Source organism: Diceros bicornis, chromosome 32, assembly GCF_020826845.1.
Source record: "Diceros bicornis minor isolate mBicDic1 chromosome 32, mDicBic1.mat.cur, whole genome shotgun sequence".
Taxonomy (NCBI): domain Eukaryota; kingdom Metazoa; phylum Chordata; class Mammalia; order Perissodactyla; family Rhinocerotidae; genus Diceros; species Diceros bicornis.
The window spans coordinates 19,882,355-19,901,311 of record NC_080771.1 but is presented as its reverse complement, the minus strand read 5'-3'; the positions used below and the strand labels follow the sequence as shown (position 1 = coordinate 19,901,311).

Here is an 18,957-nt window from a genome sequence, read left to right as displayed (position 1 = left end):
TCCTCCATACCAGCCTCCTGCTTCCCCCAACCAAAATAACCACCTGAATCTTGTGTTTATCATTCCCTTGCTACTTGAAAGCAAGCTCTTCTGCTTGTCATCTATATACAGAACTGCAGCAGCTGAGGTCTTGTCTGGAGTCCCTGTTCACTGTCGAATTAGCAATTGCCCTACATTCAGGATCAGTGTGTTACTGCACAGAGCCTGCAAGCGGTAGTGTCAGCTTTCACCACAGCAGCAGGTCAGGCTATATTTAACATGCACCCTCTCCTCTGCTGAAGAGCTGCAGCTGTGGCTCGGTTAGTTTGTGAACAAAGGAGGACAAGTAGGAACTGAGGGACTCTAATGGAAAGTTATAACTGGATTCAGCTCAATCACAAATTAAATGGGCCTGTATTTTAAGGTCTAAGACAGTCTAGTTTAACAATTAATCTTAATTAAAATGCTTAAAACACAGCTGTGACAATTTCTATATTTTTGTACTATTTTAACGTCTATCATTTGGTCCCAAAACTGGGGACATACACACTATAATGCATAGAAATGTTTAGGAAAAATTATAGCTCCAGGCATACAAACTGACATATGGGTAAAAACTCACTGACAATTTTATAGATGTAGAATACACTTTTCTAGCAGGGACAATGGTACATCTAGGTGGCAAAGAAAAAAGGAAAGTAGCAAGAGTTCTAAACAGTGCCCTAATTGGTTGAATAAGTAGAGATTACAGCCTTCCAAGGGGACTGCTTGCAAGAGAACATGGCTTGGGTATTCTGCTGTTGTTATTACCCCAAGGAATACCCCCTGAGGAGGGAGCCACACTACTCTGAAGCAGAGAAATGCTTCTGGGACTCTTCTGAGCTTGGAAGGTTGATATGACAGACCAAAATCACCTCAATGAAACTGAACAAGAATAATGGTCAAGTTTAGTCCCGGGTTCCAAAAACAACATATCCAAAAACCCACAGGGGGGTGAGGAGAGAGAAAGGATGTAATTTAGCAGTACTTATGACTCACTAAATTAACAGCAAGATGAACCTAAGAAAATTCCCTGACCTTAGGCCATATTGATAAAATAAAGTCTTCTGAACAAGGAAGGTGACAATCCCAATCCAGTCTGAGCTGGCTTGAGTGTGTTCCTTTCTGGATACCACCTATGAAAAGGAACTAAAACGCCAGGGTTCAAGCAGAGGGGAACTACCACGTTGGTGAGGGTGGGGGAAGGGTGAAGTTGCTGGAGTGTTTTTAAGAGTAGGAAAGAGACCAAGATTTCATACATGTGAAGGGCTATTACAGAAGAAGGATTAGATTTCTTCTGTGTGATTCCAGAGGCATCAGACTCCAAATAAAACAAGGGCAGCTGGAACTCAAAAGGCCCTGTGATGTTCCAAAGAAGCTGGAGAGGAAGAGACACACAGGAATACAATGTCACTAGAGATACCTAAGTATGAACTCCAGTGTCAAAGAGGAGGATGGAGTAGAGAGCCTTTAAAACTTCATCTATACTGAGAATCTATAATCTTAAGATTGCCCTGGCCCCTCTCACAAACCAAGGCTCAACGGAGAAAATGGCATTTTCTTTCATCTATTCTGCTTGCTCTACATCTGCAGTCCCAACCCACAAACTGATGAAAAACATGATTGCAGATACTGGAAATACTCCTAGAGTACTGAATTAGAAGTCAGGAGACTTGGGTTTTAGTCTTTCCTCTGCTGTTAACTCAGTGTGTTACTCTGGATGAATACCTTAGGCTCTGTAAAACTCATACTCTTTATCTGTAAAATGAAGAAGCTGTACTACAGTATTGCCAGCTCTGTAAGTCTTGAATTTCTGAGCTGAGGTGTACTAATATCTTTTCTACTAAACGTCACTGAAGGTGCCTGCCCTGTGGCGTAGCGGTTAAGTGCACGCGTTCCGCTGCTGGCGGCCCGGGTTCAGATCCTGGGTGTATACTGACACACCGCTTGTCAGGCCATGCTATGCCTGCATCCCATATTAAAAAAAAAAAAATGGAGGAAGATGGGCACAGATGCTGGCTCAGGGCCAGTCTTCCTCAGCAAAAACAGGAGGAGTGGCATGGACGTTAGCTCAGGGCTGATCTTCCTCACACACACACACACACACACACACACACACACACACACACACACAATAAATAAATTAAAAAAAAAAAGTCACTGAATTTATAATAAAAAATTAAGGTGTTAATGTCCACATTCCTAAAAGTAACAGTCCAGTAATACTTGAGTGATTGCCGACAAACTCCATCTTACTTAAAAACTTCAAAAATAAAAAGGATATTTTATTTGTTTTAATCTTTAATTTGATAAAAGGAAAAAGGAGGAGTAAATAAATATAAAACAGAAATAGGATGAAAAAAAGTTATTACGATTAGATGATAAGTATATTTAACTAGTATAGCACAAATTTTTAAAAAACTACTTGTGTCCTCTGGTTGTAGAGTGAAAATTACTTTGTACTTAATACTTAACACAATATAGACAAGTTAATATAAAACTTGAGCTCGGGCTAACTGCAAATTTCACTTTAAGTGTTTCTAATCCTTTTTGGCATGTTTTATGGCTTACTTTTACAGCTAACCAGAAATGGGACAGTCAAGTGCTATGGAGTTCAAGGCCTATGAGGTATGTTGTTCTTGTTGCTTTTTAATGTATATCAAAACTTTGCAGAACTGTAGGATTTTCTAAACATCTAGAATTTTACCTTTAAAGCCAAATCCAAATAACATAATCAACGAGTTAGTTGGCAAATATCAAAAATTCATTTTGGAGTTCAAGTTAAGCATCAAAAATGCAATTTGCAAAAATTACGCATCTAATAAACCAAGGTGCTCAGGAGTGCATTTTAGTTTTTTTCCCCTTCTCTAATTACTGCTAGCACCACTGAGATACTATTGAGTCTCCTGATAGGTGGCAACAAAGGAATTCAATAGCCAGTCTTTGTCCTCTGTGGGGCTACAATCTGGAAACTTTTCTTGATCGTGTGCCCTCTACAATGAATAGAGCAAAAATGAAATTGCTTTTACACTTGCCCTCATCTTTCCAGATTCTCTGTTTCTGCAACACATCTTCACATATTCAAAAGGTAAAATAAGTAAAATTTTCACAAAACCTTTCTGGAAGTTCCAATTTGTTGCCCCCCAAAATCACTCAATCTGTGGTAAATTAGAAAGATCAGGGTCCAGCTATGATCTCTTTTTAGAAGAAAAAACGTCTTCATTGTGAAAGAAAATGAGCTGGAAGACCCTTGGAGACCTCCTCAGTAAATCTCATGTCTTCAGTTCCATCACATATGGGTGGTAGGTTATCAATCAAGGTCTCCTTTTGTTTCAGGGATTAAAATTCTAAATATAAACCTTAAAAGCACTATGAATAGTTAGACTAAAACTGCCAAAAGAATGAATAGGTAACATTTTAAAAGCCTATGTATATTTGGAAAAGCCTTTATTTATTTCAAATCTGTTTTGCATCAAAGTGTTAGCCTCCTCTCTACCTGGTGTTCGTCATTATTAACTAGGCAGTGACACTTATGCCAGCTACATAAGACACAATACCAGAGCCCTCAAGTACTCCAGTGTGACAGATCACACGCAGTTGTGAATGTCCCATTATTCTCTAGGAATTAAAAAAAGCTTGAGGGATCCCCTTTAGCACAGAGTTCTAACCATCATGGACTGCTGTTGCTGGGAGGTAGCTGTAGTGCTGCAAGAAAAAGACTAGACAGAAAAACTCTGATTCCAGTCTCAGCTCTGCTACTTACCAGTTGTGTGACCTTCAGAAAGTCCAATTCTCTAAAATGTCACTATCTACCTCAGAGATAAAGGATTAGAAAGGATTGAATTAGATAACAAACAGGAAAATGCTATGAAAATTGTAGGTGTTGCTTTGGTTTATGTACATATACACCTTCTGTTTACACACAAATGACCTGGCACATCCTCTTGTGGCTCTGAAAGCCATCCTCTACCATGCCATTTGCCCTTCAGCCACAGATAATCATGCTTTCCCAGACTCAGATAGCTCTATGTTTCTGCTTATGCTGACTGATTTGCCCTCTGATCCTCATTTACTGAAAATAAATACTCATCTTCCAAGACTCGGCTTAAATGTCATCTCCTCAAGGAAGTTTGCTAAATCCTTCTTATGGAATCTGTCACATTCTCTGCTGATCTCCTAATGTGCTTCTTTTATATCTTGGTTATAGTCAGTCGTGTACTGATCCGATGGTCAAGCTCTGGAAGGCGGGGGTGTCACATTTTATTTCCCTTCCCCTTACATTTGGAATTTAGGATTTAATACCAGCTTTACAACTAAGTAGTAAACTCATCTTCTCCAGATGTGTAAAGGAAATGGGTAACCTAGAACTACTTTTCTACAGATTAATACAGAATCAAAGAGAGAACTAAAATTCCATATCCGTGTTTCAGAATCTTTAGAATTTTCATATCGGACAACAGTTTCAGGCAGCTTTCACTGAATTCCTATTTAGACAAAATTTTACTACGATATATACAAATGATAAAGCCAAAAATAAATTCAAATTATTGCCTGAAAATCCTACCTTGGGGAATTTTCAATTACTGAAATAATTAATATTCTAGAGTTTGTTCTCCAATTTATTGACTTCAGAAAAACAGAGGTCTACACATCAACTTGCTACATTTATATAAATAGCTTCTTTTTATCTTGGTGCCAACAGCTGTACCAGCAGCAGCATATCAGTCTGGTCTTGTACCATCACCATTATCTGGCTCAGCAAGCCGTCAGGGCTATAGAGAAGCAGGTTCTTTCCTTGTATGAGTCTCTTCAAGGACAGGAACTCTAACTTAATACATTCCTGGTATTCTCAGCATCTAACTTTGCACCTTGCAAAGAAATGGCACCCAACAATGTCTACTGAATTAATGTCCCTGAATTCCGTTCTCTAGATACTGTGACCTCACTATATGTTCTGGAAAAAAAGATGCCCAATAAATCTCATGTCTTCAATTCCATCACAAATGGGTGGTAGGTTATCACTCAAGGTCTCAACCTTTGCAACAGATATTAGTGGTAAAATAGACTTTAAAGCATGGATTTTCATGTCTATCGTCAAAGCCATATATATATTAACATATTTCTAATAACAACAACTTATTAAAAAGCCCAACCATATGCCAATAAGCAATCTGTGCTAACTTTTTCATGACTCTTAGAGAAGGACCTTCCTGGATCTTCACTGCTTCAAGAACATAAAGACGAACTTACCATCATCTAAAGTGATGTCCTGTAGACCAATTGTTGAAAAGTTAGGTTCCTGCTCTTCAGGTTCAGGTTTAACGTTCACAGTTGCCTCATCAGGTGGAAATGATGCTGGATCACACAAACTGTGACATATTAAGGATGAAGGCGCAGAAAGACCTCCTTGGCCTGTACTTTGTGCTTGAGTTGAGTGCTGTCCAGAATGCATTCTGGTGGCTAGAGACGGTGATGAGGCAGTTCCTGAGCTAGGAGATTGGTATGGCATAGGCTGTAGCTGAGGAGATGGTGGCCCAGAAAGTGGTGAACTAGCCAGGGGATGAGAGGCTGCAGGGGAAGCTGTTGTACACCCTGAATGTGAAGGACCATACGTAATGGGTTGTAACTGAGGGGAAGGCTGACCTGTGACCTGGTCGGCCACTGGAGAAGAACGAGATCTTCGTCCTGTGTTTGAACAATGGTATCCCATTGACGGCAGATGAGGCAGAGTCTGCACAGAATGAGGTGTGTGGGCTAACAGATGTCCTGTTGAGCCTGAATTTGAAGAATGAAAAGATAAGGATGATGATGGTTGACAGTCAAAATTTATTAAACTGGGAAGAGCTGCATCCTGCTGAAACAAAACTGGATCAAATTCTTGACTAGAGGCAGCATTAACAGGAAGACAAGTTGGTCCATTGTACACAACATTAGTTTGCATAGGCTGATAGGAAGACCCCACAGGAGGTGTTGGTGTGACTTGAAAAGGCTGGTGCACGACTGAAGTAGGTATCATATGCTGTTTTTTACCAGCACTCTCATCCCTACACTGCAACTGGGGCAGATGGGATGAAGTTACCATGGATGCATATGTTTGCTGGATGGGACAAACCAAGCTTCTCTGTGCTGACAGTACACTCTCATGTGGGTGTCCTATATCTGAGGAAGGCCTCTGGGTCTGGGCAGGATGAGGCACAGGCAATGATGAAACTGAAGACAAGTCAATCTCTTCTCTGTGTTCTTGCTTCATCAAAACTGAAAAGAAAATGATTAAAGCAAATGTTACTACATAATACATAAAATAATTATGAAAGGACTTCATTCTAGGCTACACAACTGTAGCACGCATCCAAACCAGGGGCTGAAAACTTAAATTCCTTCAGGAAGGCAGAAAAAATAAAATATGTGAAGTCAGCAAGCATAAGACAACAGTGGTTCTTGCTCTAAAAGTATTCAAGTTAAAAAAAATAATACTTCATAGAACTTTATGAAGTAATGTCGAAAGATTTCTAAGATATGTTGCTAAGTGACAAAAAAAGCGAGTTGCAGAACAATGTGAATATGTCACAATTCATGTAAAATATTGCTTATTTACCACCATTTTTGCTTACATATGGTGGATATCTCTGGAAAGATGGACATGAAATTGATAACTGCCGGGAAGGGAAAGTAGGTGACTAGGGGATAGGAGTAGGAGGGAGATTTACTTTTTACTGTGTAAGTTTTTGTGCCTTTTGAATGTTTTTTATCATATATATATAGTACCTATTTAAAAATAAATAATTTTTTAAAACCCCCAAAATGCTATCGCCTAATAAAAGCCTTGAATTTGGAATCTCTGATATGAAACCTACCAGTCACCTGGTTTTGCATGTTCGATCTGTGAGATAATAAAAAACATATATTGGTCTCTGATCCTGGTTCCTGGCACACAGCTCCTAAAACTCTTGTGATTTCCTAAGTGATAAGAACGCTAGGAGTTGGGGGCCGGCCCGGTGGCGCAAGTGGTTAAGTGCGCACTCTCTGCTGCGGCGGCCCGGGGTTTGCCAGTTTGGATCCCAGGCCCGTACCGACGCACTGCTTGTCAAGCCGTGCTGCGGCAGTGTCCCATATAAAGTGGAGGAAGATGGGCACGGATGTTAGTCCAGGGCCAGTCTTCCTCAGCAAAAAAAAAAGGAGGAGGATTGGCAGATGTTGGCTCAGGGCTGATCTTCCTCACACACACAAAAAAAGAACACTAGGAGCATCTCTTGTTCTAATACTGGTCTTTGACCTCTGTTCCTGACACAGAGCTCCTGAAACCCTTGTAATTTCCTGGGTGATGGAAGTATCTTCTGTTCTAATGAGGTGAGCTCCTGGATGGCTCCTGGATGAGGGCTAGTCACCAAAAAGACCAAGCCATGATTAGAAACTGGGAATTTTCAGCCCCACCCACCATTCTCCTGAGAAGGGAGAATGCTGAAAACGGAGTTAATGATTGATCATGCCTATGTGTTGAAGCCTCCATAAAAATCCCAAAAGTATGGGGTTCAGAGAGCTTCCAGGTTGGTGAACATGTGGAAGTGCTGGGAGAGTGGCACACCTGGACAGGGCATGGAAGCTCCTCATCCCTTCCCAAATACCTCGCCCTACACATCTCTTCCATGTGGAAGTTCATTTGTATCACTTATCATATCCTTTAATAAACTGGTAAACGTAACTAAGTGTTTCTCTCAGTTCTGTGAGCCACTCTAGCAAATTAATCGAACCCAAGGAATGGGTTCTTGGAACATCCAATCTATAGCCAGTTGGTCAGAAGCACAGGTGATAACCTGAGCTTGTAACTGGCATCTGAAGGGGGGCGGGGTGGGGGGGAGCAGTCTTTTGAGACTGAGCCCTTAACTGTAAGATATGACACTATCTCCAGGTATATAGTATTAGAATTGAGCTAAATTGTAGGACACCCAGTTGGTATCACAGAGAATTGCTTGTTATGAGGAAAAACCTACACACATCTGGTGACTAGAAGTGTCAGAAGTAAAGTGTTCTGTGTGAGTAGTAAAGGAGACTCACAGCAGAGAAACACAGTAGGGAAGAACTGAGTTTTTCCTTATATAGGAAGGGAAAAAAAAACAAAGTTTTTGTCCTTTACAGCATCATATATCAGAAATCATGAAAATGACATTGATAGAGCTTCTAGTTTAGAATGGGTTTCACGTGTATCTCATTTGATCCTCAATAACTGTCAGATCCATATTACAATAGAAATAATAATGGGGGGCCGGCCCGGTGGCTTAGCAGTTAAGTGCACGCGCTCCGCTACTGGCGGCCCGGGTTCGGATCCCGGGCGCACACCGATGCACCGCCTCTCCGGCCATGCTGAGGCCGCGTCCCACATACAGCAACTAGAAGGATGTGCAACTATGACATACAACTATCTACTGGGGCTTTGGGGAAGGAAAAAAAAAGGAGGATTGGCAATAGATGTTAGCTCAGAGCCAGTCTTCCTCAGCAAAAAGAGGAGGATTAGCACCGATGTTAGCTCAGGGCTGATCTTCCTCACAAAAAAAAAAAAAAAAAAGAAAGAAATAATAATGGGGCATCAAAAGAAATACTGGAATCCACAAAACGCTGTTGGAGCTAATAAATTCAACAAAGTTGTAGGACATAAAATCAGCATGCAAAAATCAGTTGTATTTCTATAAAGGAGCAATAAAAAAATGTGAAAAAGAAATTAAGAAAACAATTCCATTTACAATAGCACCAAAAAAAATAAAATACTTAAGAATAAATTTAACCAAGGAAAGCAAGACTTGTACACCAAAAACTATAAAACACTGCTAAACAAACTAAAGAAGACCTAAATACATGGAAAGACATTCTGGATTCATGGATTAGAAGACTTAATTAATTGCTAAGAACACAATACTCACCAAAGCGATTTTCAGATTCAATGAAATCCCTATCAAATCCCAACAGCATTTTTTACAGAAATAGAAAAACCCATCCTAAAATTCATATGGAATCTCAAGGGATCCCAAACACCAAAAACAATCTTGAAAAAGATGGAGGATTCACACTTCCTAATATCAAAACTTAGTATAAAGCTACAGTAATGACAACAGTGTGGTACTGGCATAAGGATAGACATATGGACCAATGGAATAGTCAATTGCTCTTCAAACAAGAGAGCCAATACCATTCAATGGGGAAAGAATAGTTTCTTAAACAAATGGTGCTGGGACAACTGGCTAGCACATTCAAAATAATGAAGATGGAACTTCATCTAACATCATATACAAAAGTTAACTCAAGTGGATCAAAGATCTAAACATAAGAGCTAAAACTACAAAACTCTTAGAAGAAAACAAAGGGCAAAAGCTTCATGACGTTGGATTTGGTAACTGTTTCTTAAGTATGACACCAAAAGCACAGGTAACAAAAGAAAAACAGGCAAATTGGACTTCATCATAACGAAAACTTTTGAGCATCAAAGGACACTATTAAGAGAATGAAAAGATAACCCACAGAATGGGAAAAATATTTGCAAATAATATTTCTGAAAAGGGTTTAATAACCAGAATACATAAAGAACTCCTACAACTCAACAAGACTGCACTAGAGATTTGAATGTGACCCTAGGACTGATCTTGATGGAGATGGGGGGGAGGATAGTGGTTACCGGCTCTCTTCTCTTATGAAGATGAAACAAACCTAGAGATGCCATGTGGTGAAAGTCTGCCTGAGAGTAAAGCCAACAAAAAGAAAAGCAGTGTTAAAATGAAGAGAAAGCCTAAACCCTGAGACAACACTGCTTGAAATGAAGGACATCTGAAGCGAGCATTCCAGTTAATCTTCCAGTTACACGAGCCAATAAATTCCCTTTTTTGTTAAGCTAGTTTAAACTGAGTTTCTGTCATTTGCAACTTAAAGTCCGAATTTACTTCAAAACAATCTTTATAAGGTAGGGATTATTATTTTCTCTGCCTTATAAATGAGTATACGAAGAGGAGATTAAAGACACTAAGATCTCACAGCAGCTAAGTGGCATCACAATACCTGAACCCAGGCTTTTCTGCCTCCAAAGTCCATGCCTTTAATCACTACAGTATACTGTATCACCAAGGAAGATTCCACTTCACCATTCCAGCAAGCAAGCAGAGGCTATGAATACCAACCATCATCCTTTATCACATTAAAAAAAAGGAACAGATCCGTGATTTAGGATGAATCTATCTGATGAAAGGACCGCTCAAAGTAGAAATCAATGCATTTTGCTTATTTTATTTAATATGCATAACAAAAGAGAAAAGAACCATTAGTTAATTTATTATGTGTCAAAACAATTGATTTCACTGTTTTTCTTGGCAAGCACTTCAGTCCACTTAAAAGTTATATACTTTAGCCTCCTATTGAAGTGCTATAAATCATTTAAAGATAATTTTCCTGAATTCAAACCCCATTGTTCCTTCCAAGTTTGTATTGCTAATTAACATAATTAAAATTTTCATGATCTTGACAAAATATAAAGACTTCATTTTTCGTCAAAAGAAAATAACAATGAGACCCAAAGCAAGGTCAAATCTCATCTGACCATTTACCAAACCCTGCAAAAATGTAAGTCTCTTCACACAAGCATGGTCTCAATCTGAAGAAATGAAGCTAAGAATTAAAATAGCATTGACAGTATATTTTACTGTAGAAGAGGTAATTAATGAAGCACTTGTCTGGGGGTGCATTTGACTTCTACACTTTACTCTGGTTTCCAAGCAAGAACAAAACGAGCTGATTATTCATTTGCTTTAGCCTCTAAATCTGCCAACTGGTGAGCCCACCCCTAACAACGAGACTACAACCCCAAGGACAGAGAGAAAGGTATATTACCAATCTTCTTGTTGCTTCTGCCACAATGCTCATGCTCCTGGCCTATGCCTCCATCCAGTTTCTGATTCTTGCTCAGGTGTTTCAAGTATGGTTCACTGTGTCTAGTGGCTCCTGACCTCTCTAATGTCTTGAAGAAAAGTACTTACTTTTCTTCTGACTTTGGAAGAACTAGAACTTTCCCCCTGAACCACTAGATTCTTTCTTTTCCTTTTCTACTTAAGCTCCTACTCTGGTCCCAGGAAAGTCACAGTGAATCCTACACCCAGAGTTATATTTCTACATAAAGAGGGAGAATATCCAAGAAAGCCTACTTTCATCCCTTGTTTAATCTTGAATGGAGTGACGGCTGGGGGGTGGGGCACCTTGGTTACATAAACAGTTGGTTATCATGCACTAAAAAGAAGACAGACGGACTGAAAACTACAGCATAGCATTCATCTTTCTTGCATGATCCAATACTTATTTCTATGTTCCTGATCCACATCTGGGCACTCAGACTCAGAGTTCCGCTCTGCTAAATTGAGTGTATTTCCACTGTGCCAAATCAAGTATCACTCTTTTTGTCTATAAGGGATTCAGACTCTAAGCTGACCAAACCATAGGAAGTCCTCACTACCGGTCTATGGTAATTTATTCTTGTTTGGAGGGAAATATAGTTGAAGAGACCTTACCATATCTAGAATGAGCTGAGTTTTAGAAACAGATAAACTCTACCTTTTGTATTATATATCTCATTCTCAAATTTAGAATGTTGATAGATGGAGGGATCCAGAAAAAAAAAAACTGGCTAGTGGTTTTCAAACCATGAGAAGCTTCACACTCTTCTTCAAGTGGTGGACATGGAAGAGTAGGATCCAAAGTGTAGGAGCTTTGGATTTCCTCTTCTAGTGTAAACAGAGCACCTAAAGCTAGCTTTCATCCTTTTTTATATATTAGCTTTTTGCATAATATTTTATTTGAAGAACAAAACAACTTGAAAACCATTGCTTTAGTCTTATATCCTCACTTAATAGAAGTTAATCCATGGGTGCAGTCTGTGGCAGAGCCGAGATCTAATCTGACTGTAAGCCAGTCTTTCTCTCCCAATCAGAATAACCACAATCCAAAAGTCAGTCTGTCCAATCAACTACTTAGAATACAGAATATACTTTCGCACAGGCAAAATATTATTTATGAGAATTTGGCTCTAATGGTGTCCCTGGAAACTCCATTATTCTAAAACCAGAGCTCAGATGGTACCCCTAAGTACAAATAACTTCTGCTAGGCCTCAGAGGGAGACACATTCCCTCAACGGCTTTAGGGATGCTGGAGTGGGGGTGAGGCCTCCCACACTGGAAGTTCTGAAGCTAGAAGGTGGGCAGAAGTTCAGACAGCACCACTACGGAAGGGCTCTGTGCTCTATCACCTCTTTGGCTAGGGTAATTTGTGAATCATACACATACGCTAAATCTCAAATATAAAGAATTCATACAAATTAATAAGACAAACATAATAACCCTAACACAACAAAGACAGGGTCATACAATAGAATACTGACAAGCTAATAAAATTCTGTAAAACTATATCCACTGGCGAGGAAAAATAAAAATGTCCAGGTTACAAAATTAGTATATACAGTGTGGTCCTATTTCTATTTTTAAAAAGTTGTGTCTATATATGGATCAAAAGGCTCTAGAAGGATAGAATGACAGTTTCAGAGTGGAAGAGAATTTGGGCATTTTAAAATATTTTTTCAGCTTGTCTTTTTTTAAAAAAAATTCACAGTAATGTTATTTGCTTTTGTAAAAATTTTATCCAAAATTTCATTTCAGAAACAAATGAAACAAGCCAAATGCTATAGAGAAAAGATAGTAACTGTCCAAAACACTTCTGTGTGTCCATTCTTCTGTTAGTGTGTGCCACCTGATCTGTATTCTGTCAACCATAAGGCCAGTGACGACAGATGTAGTCCAATCCAATATTTTCTCTGCACTCTGGGGCCCCACTGATTTCCATTTTCATATGTAATGCCCTCTAGGACTCTGTCTTTATATTGTCCTCCCAATTCACAAGCTGATAATGTAAAGGCATTATATTTTCTCCTTTCTGTTTGCCTGTTCAACTACCACCACTATGATGGTAGTAATCAAAACCTCTAAATCTGCTGCCCCTATTGCTTTTTTTTTTTGCTTGCAATCCCGGAAGCCCTCTCCCTTCTTATTCAAGTTAGATTCTATAGATCCCCATCTCAACAGCATTTGATAACACTATCGGACCATATGTCCTTAGTAAATCTCACTCTGGAGGAGCCTTACTATCCATATTTTACCACGTGCCCTGAAGAACCTGAGTGGTGCTTAAGAAAGTTACAAAGCAGGACTAATTAGCATCTATAAATTCATGAATATCAACATCAAAGGTACCCTTCAATCATGCCTAGAATCCTATTAGGTTTCTGTGGTAACTTACTCTCCCCTCTCTTTAAAACAACTATTTCAAACTTCTCCACACTCTTCAAACTGCCAAATCACCCACACTCCCCTCTGTTCACAACAGGAGACTTCATGTCATTCATTACAGCAAAAAAACTGAAGGTATCATACGGAAACTCTCTAAACTCTCCACTACCAAATCTACAAATCTTCCTAATGTACATCCATCTTGTTCATCTTTGTTTTCCCTCCTGTTCCTTTGCCCATCCTACGCCCGTCCCAACTTCTATATTTTAAATCCTATCCCCTCCCACCCTTCTCAGAAACCTGATATTCTTTATCATTATTGACGCTCTTTCCTCTGTATATTCAAAACACGCTTGCTGTTTGAATCACCTTTTTAACCCTGGGCCTCTCCCATATAAATCTTACTCCACAGTTGGTAATCTAAGACTAAACTGGTCATTTACACTTTATAAAGAGACAGAAGAAATATGAAGAAAATAATTTCATTTTTTTCTGCAGAGGAAGAGTCCCCCCATGCTGACATCTGTTGCCGATCTTCTTCTTTTTTTGCTTTAAGAAGAGTAGCCCTGAGCTAACATCTGTGCCAATCTTCCTCTGTTTTGTATGTGGGTCACTGCCACAGTATGGCTGACAAGTGGTGTAGGTCCACGCCCGGGATCTGGGCCCACAAACCCAGGCTGCCAAAGCAGAACATGCCGAACTTAACCACCAGGCCACAGGGCTGGCCCCGAGAAAACAATCTTTGAAACATAAATCTGATCCTATCACCTCCCTGTTAAAGCTCACTTCTTCTTCTTTTATTTTGTAAGAAAGATCAGCCCTGAGCTAACATCCATGCCAATCCTCCTCATTTTTTGCAGAGGAAGACTGGCCCTGAGCTAACATCTATTGCCAATCCTCCTCCTTTTTTTCCCTTTTTCTCCCCAAAGCCCCAGTAGATAGTTGTAGGTCATAGTTGCACATCCTTCTAGTTGCTGTATGTGGGACGTGGCCTCAGCATGGCCGGACAAGCAGTGCGTCGGTGCGCGCCCAGGATCCGAACCCAGGCCGCCAGTAGCAGAACATGCATACTTAACCGCTAAGCCACGGGGCAGGCCCCTAAAGCTCACTTCTTATAATTCTTTTAACTCGATGATCCAACCAACTAAGAGCTTTTGCATGTGCTGCTGCCTTTATCTGGAATGTTCTCCCACAGTTTATCTGTCATAGTAATTAACAGTATAGATTCTACAGCCAGAATGCCTGGATTAAATTCTCACCTCTGCCATTTATTAGTTGTGTGACCTCAGTTCGCTCATTTGCAAAATGTGGAGGGCAACAGTACCTACCTTATAGAGTTATGGGAGGATAAATGAGTTATTATGTATAAACTGCTTAGAATAATTCCTGGCACACACTAAATGCTCTATACGTTTGCTAAATAAATGAACAAACCTGAGATGTAATCTAGCATAAGAGTTAGAAGCCCAGACTTTGGAACCATACTGCCTGTGCATGATGTTTGCCTCTAAGACTTATATATTGTGAGACCTGAGGCACTTATTAGCCACTCAGTTTCATCATCTGTAAAACAAGATGATAATCCATGGACCTAAACCACTCATCGGCGGCCACGTTGTGGTGGCGACCCACATACAAGATACAGGAAGACTGGCACAGATGTTAGCTCAGGGTGAATCTTCCTCAGCAAAAAAACCCCCAAAAAACCCACAAGATAATAATCTATCTCATAGGTCTATTATAAGGATTAAATGAATAAATATAGAAATGGCTTAAAACAGTACTAAGAACACAGTAAATGTTATATAACTGCAAACTATTACTATTATTTGCCAGCTATCAACTCAAGTATCACTTCCTCATGGAAGCTGGAAGCCTTTTCTCAACCAGTTAGCCTAGGCAAGGGTCCCTCTGTTATTTTCACACACAGTATTGGGTCCCTTCCCTTCAGGGTCTTTATCTCAGTTTCAAATTACAACTTTGTTAATAATTTATTTATTTAGTGATCTGTTAGCTTCTATTTGTTCCTCTAGATTATAAGTTCCATGAGAGAAGGGACTGAGACAGCTTTTGCCCACCTAGCAGGTACCCTCAAGTACTTACTGAATTGATGAATGAATGAAATAGCTAACCAAAATCTTTAGTTTTCAAAAGGTTTGTATTCTATTTGAAAATTATCTGAAATATTTTATTACCAAGTAATGTATTAACATGATCAAGTACTACTAACTTTCAGATTGTGGAATATAAGTGGACTCTAGAGGCTATAAATTCTTTAAAGTCAGGCTTTAAAGAATATGAATGACGAATGACCATTAATAACCAGTACCCTCTGAAATTCAAGTGTTTGATCTTTTCATTTACTATAAACCATTTAAAAGTTTTTGGAGGAATAAGTTTTGGAGAGTAACGTTCACTATGATTTTTTTTATTATCATATGCTCTGGTGACTAACCCAGTGCCTAGCACAGAAAAGGCCTCTCTAAATATTTGTTCTCTAAGTATGTAAACATTAGCATAAATTATTGCTTATAAGTTATGTGTCACAATCAAGCCCTGGAAAGTTATAGCACTTAAACTCTGCAGAAAGAGGTGTGGAAGCTTCCTTCGTTAGGGTGCATCTATAAAACCAAGAATCTGGCATTAACTTTATATTCCACAGCCCACAGTATGCTACAGTCACTGCTTGCCAAATGAAAATCTAACGAGAGATTTTTCATCTGATTGGGAATGGTTGAGATGAAGATACTATGAAACAGACATAGTGCCTTCTTGAAGTGCTAAGGGCACAAAAGGAGCTCACATATATTCACAAACACCTGCCCCTCCTGTAGTGCTGGTGATTTTTGGTAGCTCCTGAAAAACAGACTTCAAATCTACATTCAATCTTCTAACTTCCTTCTAAAAAATAACTACAAAATAATAACTGATATCACATCAAATATTTAAAGTCAACACAAACTTTACAGATTAGGCATATGTTGGAATTTTTATTGGTTATAAGTACCTTGCCTTCAACATTCTAATACAGGATTCATTGAATAACATTTTATTCATTATGAAAGAAAGTTCTATAGTAAACCATCACAATTCCTTGTACCTGGTGTGTAAGTAAAACGTTGAGACTGGCTTTTTTTCCTCTTGCCATTGCAAAGATAAAAGTGCACCTGCACTGCAGCTGTAACTGCTGGGTTATGATATGGAGGAACTTCAAGGACAATGTGAGCCTAAGGAGCATGGAAAGAAAGATTATGTTACATTCAGAACTAAAAATGAAATGCACCTGCTAAACTCAGCACAACTCATGAGTCTTAACTACCCAGGCTCTCCCATGACAGATCATTATGCACATCAACTGGTCATCTAAGTCATCTGGAGATTTACTCTACAGATACTTCAGTCTTAACAGAAATAAGCACTTTAAAGTAAACGATTAAAGAAGAAATTGCTTTTTATTCACCCAGTTGGGTTTCTAGTTGTAGCAGAAATAAAAACAGTCTTATATACTGTGTAGTGAGATATTTTGCTCTACTGAATACTGCATGTTACTATACATCTTAACTGGAAGTCTGTTCTGGTTTTTAACCAAGTTTAGTATTTCTCAAGCTCCATTATAGTTTAGATTGCTTATCTTAAATTTTATATTCAAAATGTTCTAAATTAGGAATACACAAAATCTGTATCTGTATCAAGAATAATTTTATATAAGCAGGATGAAAACCTTTAGTCCCAAACCAATTGCAATCCTTAACCTAATCTCTCCAGGTCTTTGGAGAGCACTGTGGAAAGTGGTATTCTCTACCCTAGAGACGATTCTGTCTCCATTGCAACCAGGATGAAGAGATCACAGCTTTCAGTGTTGAATCCTGGAAGGCTTAATGCTGAGGAGTGGGGAATAGTGTGTTCAACACACAAACCCCTGAGGGCTTGTCCTCCTCCTGTTTGTTGCCCATTATATATGTTCTTTAATGAATTTGTTTGATTTCCTCACTGAATTCAGACAAATAAACTAACAATAACTTCAGTAAGAAGCTTCTAATAAACTTTCATTTCCAATTTCTCCTTTCCTATACACAGAAAAAGGGAAGACATCAACTGTTGTTTATCTTCCCTAAACTTTAATTTTAATATCAGGAAAGTATCTATTTCACATCCAAACTTCTAAAAATTCTAATTTACTTTTCTACTACTCAATAGATAAAAGACTCCTCATCTATACCATAAAGTACCACTATCCAATTTTCTCATAAAGCTTCTTAAATATTTCTAAAGAAATAAGGTTAAGTTTCTTACCCCTTGACATTTTTCCCTGATTATTTTCCCTTCTACCTCCCATTGAGGTCGTCCATCTGTTGAAAGAAACAATTTACAGTTAAAAGTAATTCAAGCATATAAACATAATCTAATGTATTTAGTATCACAGATTTTTGGCAAAGGGAATCTTTTTCTCACCGACTTCCATTATAAAAATAAAATGTGTACCCATGTGGAAAAAGTGTGGAGAAAGATCTTGGGCTGCTCCAGTTAGCAGGCCCCACAGAGCTTATTCCTCAAGTGATGTTTGAAAATCCTCTGCGAGCACCTCCGCAAAGTGGTGGCCAACTCTGCTTGTATGCCTAAGTAACAGTAAACTCACTACCTAACCAAGTAACCCACTTCATCTTTGGACAGTAATTGCTGCTGGAAAGCTCTTCATGATAGATGAAATCTGTCTCCTCATACTATCCAACCACTGGTCTAAGTACTACTCCTTGTAGCCACGCCCCGCAAAAATCTTGAGTGCTTCTCTGTGAGACAATACTTTAGACATTTAAAAGCAGCTATATTTGGCTGTGTCTCCTCTTCTGCTGGTTAGCATCCCCAGTTCTGCATCTATTCCTTACACTATATTTTAGCCTTCTTGGTCACTCTTCTTTGAACACTCTTCCAGTGTGACAATCTCCCTCCAAATGCACTAGGCCCAGGACTGAAGAGCCCAGGTGAGAAATGACCCAGCATGGTAGAGGGTGACTGAAACTCTTGCCACCTTATGTGGGGATGTTGTGTCTCTGTTAATAAGCTTTCTGGGGCAGCCGCACCATGCTAACTCTTATACTTAGTGTGCGGCCAGTAAGTGTCCCTCACTCTGCCACATTTCCTATTGCCAAGCTCAAGCTCCCACTTATGCAGCTGCTTCCTCCCAATCCCATCCCGTAACCCTTGTTATGTTAATTTTTCCCTACTAGACTTTATTTTCTTGGATCACTTGGCTTGTCAAGATCTTTTTAGATACTGATGGTCTTCTAAAATATCTGCCAGGCTTTCCAGATTTGTCATCCGAAGATCTGGTGCACATATTTTCTGTCTCTTCATCCCAAGTGAACTGTTCACCTGAGGAGAGCCCCACCTGCTACTAAAAGTTCTCACTCCAGTCTGATGTTCAGCTATTCTAAATCATTCTTTTTATGTCATGGGTATTCACCCAGTGACTAACGCATACAACTATCTTCACAGCTAGCATGACTTCTTCATCTGGTCTGTGAAGATATCAGAAGAGACTCAATCAAATGCCTTCCAGATTGTGACTATCATTTTCCAGTCCAATAATTAGATAACGGCTACCCCTGTGCACAAGAGACACTAGAAAGAAATGCTATG

General features: G+C 39.2%; 1 protein-coding gene across 6 annotated transcripts in view; it reads right to left on the bottom strand.

The window, feature by feature from the left end:
* Window positions 1-18,957, bottom strand: part of NFATC3 (nuclear factor of activated T cells 3) — a 126,891-nt gene that overhangs the window by 25,133 nt on the left and 82,801 nt on the right. For 5 of the 6 annotated variants that reach the window (XM_058528084.1, XM_058528086.1, XM_058528085.1 and 2 more), the window contains exons 7-9: window positions 17,614-17,669; window positions 16,421-16,547; window positions 5,269-6,273 (exon numbers count right to left, since the gene is read on the bottom strand). In XM_058528084.1, coding sequence (XP_058384067.1) covers window positions 5,269-6,273; window positions 16,421-16,547; window positions 17,614-17,669 — 1,188 coding nt within the window. Of the gene's footprint in view, window positions 1-3,629; window positions 3,828-5,268; window positions 6,274-16,420; window positions 16,548-17,613; window positions 17,670-18,957 lie in introns of those variants that run through there. The other variant, XM_058528088.1, reaches the window with a different exon arrangement.